Here is an 11,985-nt window from a genome sequence, read left to right as displayed (position 1 = left end):
CCAATGGGCAGAACCCAACACCAAAGCAATCACATGAAAGGGAGAGCTTCATTCCACCACATCTGTGGTCTCCTTGCTGCCTTTCTATTTGTTTCCTGACTCAAAACTACTCTCTGGAAATTGGAAAAAGAAAAAGAAGCACTCTGGGGACTTGGAGTCAGTGTTCTGTGAGCACTTTGAGGGATATCGTGTCTTCTCTCTGTGTTCTTCCTGCATCCAGAACCTTAAACATAATGACTACTTGACAGTTTCTCCCCAAAGAGTTTCTCCGAAGAGTAAATTATTAGTAGGTCTTGTTATTTAATGTGTTAATCAACAAGAATATCAATTATGGTATCATGCAGTTTCAAAAATATATTGAGAGCAATATATCCATACAATTGGTTTCCTTTTATCCTATTTTATCAGAATTGATCAGACTGTTCGCAGGGCAGTAAGTAAACTTCATGGTGGGCAGGCCTCTCCTTCCAGAAGAAAGTAGGATGCCAGCTCCCAGTTTATTTTTGTGTGACATCTAAAAAAGATCACGTATTTCCAAAGGTATTTCCCTACCACTTCTCCCATTTGAAGGCATCCAGGGACATCAAATGATACTCTTAAGAGCTGAGCTCTTGACAGAGTTCCCAGTGCTACACACATTAATCTGGCGGGGATGCCTTAGTGGTGAGCAGACTGGGAGGCTGTGGGCATTTGCTTTAGGCTGAGCCTAGGTGGGCTAGGGGACTGCGAAGGTCTTCACAAATGTTCAGGGCCTTCTTCAGCTTCAGAAAAGCTGAGTGGGAGCATGTCCCAGCACAGAGGCTTCTCCTTCCCAATCTGCCTCTGTCCTCTGGGAAGGGAGTGAGTTGCTGGGCCCTCAAGAAGGGAAAAAGGAAATCCAGAGAGACTAAGAGGCCCCAGCCCAGAGGAAAGGTGTGCTAGGTGAGGCTGGGCCTTCAAGAACCCCTTAGCCAGGAGTTGGAGTACCAACAGCTCAGGGGCCTCACCTTGGCACCCATTTGAGTGGTGGGAGGGATATACAAGGACATTCTGGGAGCCATAGCCTCAGCCTCGCCAGGCACCTGTCTATCTGTCAGTCAGTCCTTCCAGGACTTCCCCACAGGCGGCCCCCCTTCTCTCTGTCTCTGGGATCACTCCCAGAATGGCACTGGTAAGATAACACGGCCCAGGGAAGGGGGGGGAGTGGAGGGTAGCCTAAAATTAGCCCCCTGGACCAAGTCAGCCTAAAGGCTGTCGCCTTGCCTTTCTGCGGAGTGAACAGTGGGAACTGAGGGCCCTGCCTGCTCCAGCGTGGGGCAGCAGGGGCTCCCAGCCGAAGAGCCACCAAGGGCCCGAGGGCTTCGCACAGGGGCCAGGGCACTGAACCTGGTTCAGCACGGCCTCAGGCTGAAGCACCGTGAGTACCTGGAGCCTAGGACTCAGTGTTGTCTGGCGGAAAGGCGTGAGTCCTGGCAGCCCACGGACCTGTGGCCACCACCCTTCGTAGGCTGTTCCTGCTGAATCTGGGACCTGGGGGTGCTTGGGAGGTGGCCAGAAAAGCCGGCAGGTGGGAGAGAAGGGGGTGGATGCCAGCTTACTGCAGTCCCGAGAGGGTGTGTCTGCCTAGGCCCTTGTGGATAGTCACCTACTTCTTGAAGACAATTGCAATTATACACTGCAGTGAGGTGAAGGTTAATGGGTTGTGCCCCTGTGTGGTGTTTGTGAATCTGTGTGTGTGGGTCAGCCGAGTGGGCGTAAGGACAGAGCTCCTCAGTGTGGGATGAGGAAAGTGAGGCTTTAAAATAGTCTACTAATACCTGAAGGAGAGTTCTAGGTCCCATGGAAACCAGACACTCTCCTGTAGGAGTTCCTAACCTGGATTCCCAGACCCCCAAGAGGGCCTGAACTAGAAATCAAGGGGACTAGAGACCTGCATAAGCAAAAAAATTATCCTTTTTCCACCGTAACCTCTAACTTGAAATTTGCCATTTCTCTCAAGGATGAATGCAGGCAGTAAATGACAATGCTAGTACCAGTTCCTGTAACTTGGCCACCAGAAGAAATCGCAGAGATTTCAGATCATATTGCAACTGGGGCAGAGATATTGCAATGCCATTTATATTCATGGCCACTCAGAAATTATTAGTAGGTCTTGTTATTTAATGTGTTAATCAACAAGAACATCAATTATGGTATCGTGCAGTTTCAAAAATATATTAAGAGTAATATATCCATACAATTGGTTTCCTTTTATCTTATGTACTTTATTTTATGTTCTGAAAACCATTCTGAAAGGGGTCCACAGACCTCACCAGTTTGCTATAGGGGCTAATGTGACACAGAAGTTTAAAAGTCCTGCATTTTTGGAAGTGGCTTTTTACACAGAGTGTGTAACTCTAACAAACCACAGCAAGGTGAAGGTCAGACAGTAGACTAGCTGAGTATTCTTGTGCTTATCTAACGGAGGCACAACTCACTTAAGTGGCAACACCAGCATGCCGCCGCAGCTTGCTCTCCCTCTGGAGGCCCTTTATACAGGCCCTGCTGTGGCCTCATGCTATGACCTTGGTGAGCAGTTCAGCATTCCCTCCACCACTCCCTGCCCTTTTCATCTCCCCAGGCCTCTGTCCCCCCAGTAAAATAGTAAGCAAGGAATGACCACGAACTGTCAGAAGAAATTACTTGTAAAGAAGTCTCCCACTAACCAAAGTCCCTGGAATTCAGCGTGATATTCAAAACCCGAGGATCCTGGGAGCTGCAATGTGACGCTGCTTGAGGCAAGGGGGAGGGGCGTGTGTCTGTGGTTCATGTTGCAATAGAAAGAACAGGATGTGGAGCAAGGAAACCTGGATTCCATTTCTGGCTGTGCTATTGCTTTGATATAAGGCACCTTATAAATCCTTTACCTTCCCCAGCCTCAGTTTCCACCATTCAAAAAGTGGGGATAATCTTACCTAACCCACTATATCAAATAGCTTTAAAAAGTGCAAGATTGTAAGTGTGTTCTGGTCTTTGGCAGTGAAATAACTGATAATAACAACCATGTGACCTTAGGAAAGTTCTTGCACCCATCTGAACCTTGGTTTCCTTACACCTAAATTGAGAAAACTATCTTAATCTACTTGAAAGACAAAAAGAGAGATCTTCCGTCCACTGGTTCACTCTCCAAATGCCTGCAACAGACAGGATTGGGCCAGGCCTAAGCTGGGAGCCAGGAACTCCACCTGGATCTCCCACATGACTGGTAAGGACCCAAATATTTGAATCATTACCTGCTTCCTCCCAGGGTTGCATTACTACTAGGGAGCTGGGTTGGAAGTGGAACCAGGACTCAATCCCAGGCAGCCAAGTATGGGATACAGGTGCCCCAAGCAGAAGCTTAACCCAATGTTCCACAATGACTGCCACCAAAGAAATGAAATAAATATTCTATAAGGTCCATTCCAGTTCTGAATTTCTAGGACATTAAGTAAGGAGCAATAGTCACAGAAATTGGAGATCTAAGTGATCATCATGATAATAGCAAAACAATTATTGAAAACTACATTCAGGCACTATTCTAAGAACTCACTACATGAGGTTGGCATTGTGGTTCATACCGTATGCAGTGCCGGCATCCCATATGGGTGCCGGTTTGAGTCCCAGCTGCTCAGCTTCTGACCCACCTTCCTGCTAATGCACCTGAGAAAGCAGAGGAGGATGGCCCAAGTATTTGGGCCCCTGATACCTACGTAGAAGACCCAGACAGTGTTCTAGGCTTCTGGGTTTGGCCTGGCCAAGCTCCAGCCATTGTGGCCATTTGGGGAGTGAACCAATAGATAGAAGATTTTCTTTTCTCTCTCTCTGTCTTTTCCTGTCTCAGTCTACCTTTCAACTAACTAAATAAATCTTTTTTTTTAAAAAAAAAAGAACTTACTATGTATATTGTGTACTAATTCATTTAATCCTAACAACAATCCTCCAAGGCAGGTACAATTCTCTCTCTCTCTCTCTTTTTTTTTTTTTTTTTTTTTTTTTGACAGGCAGAGTGGACAGTGAGAGAGAGAGACAGAGAGAAAGGTCTTCCTTTTGCTGTTGGTTCACCCTCCAATGGCCGCCGTGGCCGGCGCACTGCGGCCTGCGCACCGCGCTGATCCGATGGCAAGAGCCAGGTACTTATCCTGGTCTCCCATGGGGTGCAGGGCCCAAGCACTTGGGCCATCCTCCACTGCACTCCCGGGCCACAGCAGAGAGCTGGCCTGGAAGAGGGGCAATCGGGACAGAATCCGACGCCCTGACCAGGACTAGAACCTGGTGTGCCGGCGCCGCAAGGCGGAGGATTAGCCTAGTGAGCCGCGGCGCCGGCCAATTATCTTCTCTTTACAGATGAAGAAATGGACACAGAGTGGTTAAGTGACCTGCTCTAGATCATATAGCTGCTAAGTGGTAGAGCTGGGATTGAAGCAGAATTCAGACTCATGTTTTACCACTCTCCCATATGGTCTCTCCATCTGCAGTGGGAGCCAAAAAGACTCCTCTAGAAGGAGCTACAACATACTGTGATGACTGCTGTAGTGCTATCACAGCACAGATTCTGGAGGAACTAATTCAACAGAAGCAATTGAATGTAAAAGAAACAAGTCTGATATTTATGGAGAGTCATCATTTTCTTTACTAATCACTGGATCTCAGGGTATAAGTAGAGAAGGAAGTTGGAAGGGAGGCTGGAGACTTTGGCCAAGATCTGTTCATGAAGGACCCATGAGTTGGGCTAAGGTCTTTAGGTCATATGCCAAAGAAAGAGAAACATTTAAGGGATTTAAAACAGTATCGGGGGCCAGTGTTGTGGCACATTGGGTTAAGCCACCATCTGCAAAGTTGGCATACCATATCAAAGTGTTGGTTCAAGTTCTTGCTGCTCCCCTTCTGATCCAGGTGCATGCTAATGTGCCTGGGGAAGCAATGGAAGATGGCCCTGCCACATACCTGGGAGACCTGGTTGGAGTTTCTGTCTCCTCACTTTGTCTTGGCCCAGCCCCAGTCATTGAGAAAAGTAGAGGAATAATCCAGTGGCTAGAAGATCTCTCTCTCTCTCTCTCTCTCTCTCTCCCTCCCTCTCTCTTTCCCTCCCTCCCTCTCTGTCACTCTGCCTTTCAAATAAGGAAATAGATCTTTCTTTAAAATAAAAGTCTTTCTTAAAAAAAAAGCACCTGGAAGATTGGTATAGGACAAATTTGTAGTTATAAATTATCACTTTAGTCATAATGTGGAGAAAATATTTAAAAGGGAAAGTTCTTAGGAGATTACTACAACCATTGAGGCAAATGATGGTGGAGATCTAGATTGGCAATGGATATGAGCCGTGAGGAGGACAGATGTCCTAGAGAGGTCTCTAGGAGGTAAAATACATAGGACTTAATGGGATTGGACGGGAGTAGGACAAAGAGGTAAGAGGACTGAGATGAGTCGTGAACTTTTGGTTTGGTTGACCAGGTAGACAGAATATGGATCAAGTTCGGTGGCTGTGGCAGTGGTGGTAGTGGTGGTGTGATAGTGTTCACTTTGAAATGCCTGAGGAAACTCCATTGATACATGCTTGGAGCTGAATAGAAAGTCAGGGGACTTGGAGGAATAGGCTTGAAATCAGTAGAGTAAAGGTGAAAGCTAAAGTTACGGGATTGGAGAGAAGAGAGTGGTGGGGAGAGGAAAGAGAACAGAAATATTCTGGGGAAGAACAGAAGGAAGAAAAAATCAGGAGTGTGATGGCCAGGAAGCAGAGGGAGGAGTCTGTAGGAAGGAATGGTCAGTAGGGACAGGTGTCCCAGAAAAGTCAGAGAAGGGAGGATATGAGAAACATCCACTGGGTTTAGCCACAAGGTTGACCTATTTAAGAGCTTACGAAGTGTGTGGTGGAGGATGGGTGCAGCAAGACTACAAGGGGTGGGGATGTGAATAGGAGAGAGGGAAGTACCCAGTAGACAACACCTCTGAAGATCTGATACATGGTAGCTCTCTTCCTTCTAACAGCCCTGTGAGGCAGGGGCTATTGTTTTTGTCTTTAGATGAGGAAACTGATTCCCAAAGAAAGGAAGAGGACCTGGAAGTGCTCAGTTGCAAACCTAGGTCTGCTTGAATTCCAAAGGTCTAGTCTTCTGACAGTATCCCAAGAATGAATAAATAGTAAGACCATATATGGAGCTGATGCTGACAGGTGGGGAGAGGCCTCAAGTTGAGGGTGACCCCACCCATCTACTTCACAATTTTTTTTCTATGAGGTGGGTACCTGAGGTCCTAGGTTAATAAAGAGGGGTGGAGTTGGGCAGTGAATAAAAGGAGATGTGAGGACCTGAGACCTTGGCTGCAGGGTATGGGAGAATAGGAAGACGAGCTCTGAAAAACCTACCAGCTCGCTTTGAGGACATTTAAAAACTCAGGTGGGTAAGCTTGATTTTGGAGCACTAGGAAAGAACTCATAAGGTCAGGGGTTAGGATGAGTCAGTGACTGGGCCATGGGTGATTGTATAGGGCCAAAGGAGTATGGAAAGAGAATAGTACAGAGTTAAGGAAAGGCTTTAAGCTGGGTTGGGCAGAGAGGAAGGGAAAAATATTGAGCCGGGGGGATGGGAAAGTAGTAGGATCTGAGGAGGTGCTGGCAATCAAAGGGACTCCTGGAAAGAAATAGTCCTGAGGGAGAAAGCAGTTGTCAGTAGAGCGGAGACCTTGCCCTGGAAACAACTGTTACCAGTCATCTGTTTGCCTTCATTTTACTGGATGGGAGTTCTTTGTAATACCACCTCTGTATTTAATCAGTAAATTCCATTCAACACCCATTTCTTGAGCATCTCTGTTCCTGAAATGTGGGGCCCAGTGGGATGTTACAGAAAGTTTGGGAGGGGCATATTTGGTCAGAGACAAATGGCTGTGCATACATTGAATTTCATCTAAAAGACTGAGAGGTGGAGTCAAGAAACTGATATCACAGCATAGCCCTGACTGCTAATGGACAACTTAATACATTATCCCTCATAGTATTTTTTTTTGTCTGTTCTACTTAATATGACTGGTTTAATTCTGTAATTATCACACAGTTATTCTTAAGTGTTGAAAATTAACTGAAATGTGATCCCTGTTAAACATAAGAGTGGGAATAAGAGAGGGAAGAGATGTATAATTTGGGGCATGCTCGGGCTGACTTGCCCCAATTGGTAGAGTTGGAAACATACCAGGGGATTCCAATTCAATCCCATCAAGGTGGCATGTGCCAATGCCATCTCACTACTCCAAGTGATCAATTTCAGTTCACAATTGATCATAATGAAAGGACTAAGAGTCAAAGGGAGCACATAAACAAGTCTAGTATCTGCTAACACCAACCGATAGAATAAATAAAGGGGAGAGTGATCCAACATGGGAAGTGAGATACTCAGCAGACTCATAGAATGGCGGATGTCCTAAATAGCACTCTGGCCTCAGAATCAGCCCTAAGGGCACTCGGATCTGGCTGAAAAGCCCATGAGAGTATTTCAGGCATGGAAAGCCAAGACACTCTGGCAAAAAGATCTCTGTGAGTGAGATCCCAGTGGAAAGAACAGGTCTTCAAAGAGGGAGGTGCCTTTCTCTGAAGGGAGGAGAGAACCTCCACTTTGACTATGACTGTGTCTAAACAAGATAAGAGTCGGAGAACTCAAGGGGCTTCCATAGCCTTGGAAACTCATAACTGGTGCATAGGGAGATTACTGATGCCATAAACAGGAGTGTCAATTGGTAAAGTCAACAACAGGAGTCACTGTGCACTTACTCCTCATGTAGGATCTCTGTCCTTAACGTGCTGTACACTGAGGCTTAATGCTATAACGAGTACTCAAACAGTATATTTCACTTTGTGTTTCTATGGGGGTGCAAACGACTGAAATCTTTACTTAATGTACACTAAACTGATCTTCTGTAAAAAAAAAAAAAAAAAAAAAAAAAAAAAAAAGAAATTATCAATTCCCAACTTGACTCTCACTGGGATTAAACATGACAATAGGTCTGATCTGATTTCATCATCATTTAAAAAAATCATCTATTATTTTTCACTTTATGTTTCTGTGTGGGAGCAAACTGTTGAAATACTTACTTAAGGGATACTAAGCTGATCTTCTGTATATTAAGATAATCGAAAATGAATCCTGATGTGAATGGAAGGGGAGAGGGAGTGGGAAAGGGGAGGGTTGTGGGTGGGAGGGACGGTATGGGGGGGGGAAGCCATTGTAACACATGAGTCGTACTTTGGAAATTTATATTCATTAAATAAAAGATTAAAAAAAAAAAGAAACTGATATCAGAAGGTGCAGGAATGACAGCTTCACACCACAAAGCACCAATCTGTTGGCCTAGCAACTGCTGGACCACATCACCTCATTAACACACAAATTCTGAATTCAGAAATATGCATTTAGCAAATCTCCAGCCAAGATGTTGGCCCTACTGGGAGTGGAAGAATACAAGATGGATACAAGGTCTCAGCCCTGGAGTTTACATAGTAAAGGAGCACAGATAAGTGAAAATGTGGTGTGAAATTTCATAGCTGAAGTCTAGTTGTGCTCCTTTGGAACCCCTGAGCTGGGGGGAGGGGGGGTTGGAGATGAGGGAAGACTTCCCAGTAGTAGTAGTCTGAGGGGCAAACAGAATGGGAACAGGCTAGGAAATGGCCTGACTTGGGGTCTAAAATAAGACAGTGGCAGTGGGAGAGAGAAGCAGGAGACCCACAGTGTGAGTAGCCAGATTAGAAAGGGCATAGAGCAAAAAATTCAAGTGGAGTCTGGCATTGCAGGCTTTTGATAGGGACCTTCAGTCTCTTCCCCTGTTTTTTGTCATTGACAGATTTGACATTCCCTCCCTGCTCATAATGAGAATAGTCCTCTTCCAATCAGCCAAAATGAACCTCATGGACATCACCAAGATTTTCTCCCTCCTGCAGCCCGATAAGGAGGAGGAGGACACCGACATGGGGGAGAAGCAGGCTCTCAATCAAGCAGTATACGACAACGACTCTTACACCTTGGACCAGCTTTTGCGCCAGGAGCGTTACAAACGTTTTATTAACAGCAGGAGTGGTTGGGGCGTTCCTGGAACACCTTTGCGCCTGGCTGCTTCTTATGGCCACTTGAGCTGTTTGCGGGTCCTCTTGGCACATGGCGCTGATGTTGACAGCTTGGACGTCAAGGCACAGACACCACTTTTCACTGCTGTCAGTCATGGCCATCTGGACTGTGTGCGGGTGCTTTTGGAAGCTGGTGCCTGTCCTGGTGGTAGCATCTACAATAATTGTTCTCCTGTCCTTACAGCTGCCCGTGATGGCGCTGTTGCTATCCTGCAGGAGCTCCTAGGTCATGGTGCTGAGGCCAATGTCAAAGCTAAACTACCAGTCTGGGCATCAAACATAGCTTCATGTTCTGGCCCTCTCTACTTAGCTGCAGTCTATGGACACCTCGACTGTTTCCGCCTGCTTTTGCTCCACGGGGCAGACCCTGACTACAACTGCACTGACCAGGGCCTATTGGCTCGCGTTCCACAGCCCCGCAGTCTCCTCGAAATCTGCCTCCACCATAATTGTGAGCCAGAGTACATCCAGCTGTTAATTGATTTTGGTGCTAACATCTACCTTCCATCTCTACCCCTGGACACAACATCACAAAATGATAAAGGTGTTGCATTGCTGCTACAGGCCCGAGGTGAGTGGCGGGTAACCTAAGCCTGGTGGGCCTTCTGGCTTGGAGGTTCCAAGGCCCCAAGTCACCATTCAAGCCAATCCTCTGGATTGAACTGGAGAAAACTCCATCTTTCTCTGTCTCCTGGGTACGGAGTAGAGAAGAGGTTACAGATTCCATGTTAGGGAAAGGATCACCAAGATGAGGTGGGAGGGGGGATGGTTAGCACTAGACCAAGTTCTGGTCCTAGTTTTGCCAATCACTGTTTTGTGTCCCTGAGCATGCCCTCTCCTGGCTTCAGTGGGACCCTATTGGTACTCTGCATTGAGGGACAGGGTGGGAAACATTTCTTGGAAAGGAAAGGAGAAGGCATTAAGGCAGGATGCATGTAGGCTTGAGTGGGAGAATTATGCTTAGAATTGCTCCTCATGACCTGTTTCTCCCTGCTGTAGCCTATCCACAGTCGCTGCTATCCCAGGCCCGTTTAGTTATCCGCAGAGCCCTGCGCCAGGCTGGCCAGCCACAAGCCATCGACCAGCTGGATATTCCCCCCATGTTGATTAGCTACCTCAAACACCAACTGTAATCTTGTATTTCGCCCCGAACATGAAGACGACTCCAAAAACCACCTGGGGGCCCAGGTAGCTGGAGAGCACAACAGCTCCATCCACTCACCTGGACATGCTCTCCTGAATTATCCTCCACAATAAAGTCCTCAACAAAATATGCCCTGGTGCTTACTGTGTCTGTCATGTGTGGGATGGCGGGGCATGAAGTAAGGGGCTTGGGTGGTTATAGGGAAAGATGCCAGGTAACAGCCTGGCATCTGACAGGCACAGGAGTCTTGGCCACTGAGAGAGCAAAAGAGAAGATTAACCCAATGGCCTATACCCTCCCCACCAAAATCCTCTATGGAGTTTGGAGCTTGTGTGGTCCTGGAAGCAAATTCCTGAATAATCCAAGTGGGGGGAAAGGTAGAATCAACTTGCCCAGCCCTGGACCTCCCTTCACTTCTCAGTCTACTACAAAGCACCTTTTCAGATACTGTCTCTGTGTCCTTTAGTACTTTTTTTAAAGATTTGTTTATTTACTTTGGTTACACAGAGAGATAAGGAGAGGCAGAGAGAGAGAGAGAGAGAGAGAGAGAGAGGTCTTCCATCCACTGGTTCACTCCCCAATTGGCTGCAATAGCCGGTGCTTCGCCGATCCAAAACTAGGAGCCAGGAGCCTCTTCCGGGTATCCCACGTGGGTGCAGGGGCCCAAGAACTTAGGCCATCTCCCACTGCTTTCCCAGGCCATAGCAGAGAGCTGGATTGGAAGTGGAGCAGCTGGGACTCGAACCGGCACCCATATTGGATGCCAACACTGCAGGTGGCGGCTTTACCTGCTACGCCACAGTGCCAGCCCCCCTTTAGTACTTTGAGTCAGGTGACCTAAGAGCTTCCAATCCACTCTTGTATCACAAGCTGCATTTTTCACCAGTTCATAGTCAAGATACAACTGAGAAAACAAAATCCCAAATAGTTATGGCAAGGAATTTAATACAGGAAAGAAATTGACTACATAGATGATTGGCGGATAACCCAGAGATTAGCAACAGCAGGAAGCCAACAGCACTCCTAGGCTGGAGGGGTAAGGAAGGAGGTAGTCCTACAGTTCAGAGATAAGAGTAACCTGATGGGAAATGGAACCACAAGCCTGTCCATGGGAGCTAGAGCCACACACATGACCTGCTGCCCAAACCAGAAGAAAGACATGCCCTCTCCTTTCCCTCTTTCCTGGCTTCCAATAGTTCTCTCTCATTGGGGAAACCAGAAGTCAACTAATATGAGGGCCTGGGAAAGCCTATAAGGGTCAGCTGTCCTTTATAGTACAGGGCAGAATGGGGGGCGGGGGATAACAAATTGAGGGAGGAGTTGCTGTGACCTGAGCTGGAATCACACAGGGGAATTGGAGATCTCTTGGTAGCAGGCTCCATAGACGAGATACAGCAGAGCCACTGCCCGAGGAAGAGAAGGCAAAGGCTGAGTATGTAGGCTCCTCCATTTGTCTTGCTTTCCCTCCAATGCTTCTCACTGGTTGAACCTAGCCAGACAGTTGATCCAGGAGCCTGAGAAATACAGCCTGAAGGGGTCAGACACTAAGATATGGAAAAGAGAAGAGGAAGGCGGCAAACAAACCCTGGAGCAGCACAGATGTCCAGCAAATCCAGACACCTTCATTTTGCTACATCATCATCGTTCCACAGGCACCTTCGTGTGTTTTTCCCACTGTGGCTGGGGATGTCAATGAGCAGAGGAGGGGACACAAGATGAAGGTGTAGAGATGGAGAGC

At 47.1% G+C, this 11,985-nt stretch overlaps 1 protein-coding gene across 1 annotated transcript; it reads left to right on the top strand.

The window, feature by feature from the left end:
* The first annotated feature begins 1,178 nt into the window (after positions 1-1,178).
* On the top strand, positions 1,179-10,374 carry ASB12 (ankyrin repeat and SOCS box containing 12). The gene is made up of 3 exons (XM_008272711.5): positions 1,179-1,396; positions 8,824-9,674; positions 10,103-10,374. The coding sequence occupies exons 2-3, from the start codon at positions 8,849-8,851 to the stop codon at positions 10,234-10,236; spliced, it is 960 nt and encodes a 319-aa protein (XP_008270933.3). The 5' UTR covers positions 1,179-1,396; positions 8,824-8,848; the 3' UTR covers positions 10,237-10,374.
* The last annotated feature ends 1,611 nt before the right edge of the window (positions 10,375-11,985 follow it).

This window comes from Oryctolagus cuniculus, chromosome X (assembly GCF_051225735.1).
Source record: "Oryctolagus cuniculus isolate XC-2025 breed Fujian yellow rabbit chromosome X, ASM5122573v1, whole genome shotgun sequence".
Taxonomy (NCBI): domain Eukaryota; kingdom Metazoa; phylum Chordata; class Mammalia; order Lagomorpha; family Leporidae; genus Oryctolagus; species Oryctolagus cuniculus.
Note: the sequence above shows the minus strand (reverse complement) of the source record. Positions and strands in the feature narration are given on the sequence as shown.

What these genes read in the sequence shown, in the direction of transcription:
- ASB12 (XM_008272711.5), top strand. Translation starts at nt 8,849, where the DNA reads ATGAGAATAGTCCTCTTCCAATCAGCCAAAATGAACCTCATGGACATC. An exon ending in ATTGCTGCTACAGGCCCGAG is followed by an intron (nt 9,675 to 10,102) that starts GTGAGTGGCGGG and finishes TCCCTGCTGTAG; the next exon opens with CCTATCCACAGTCGCTGCTA.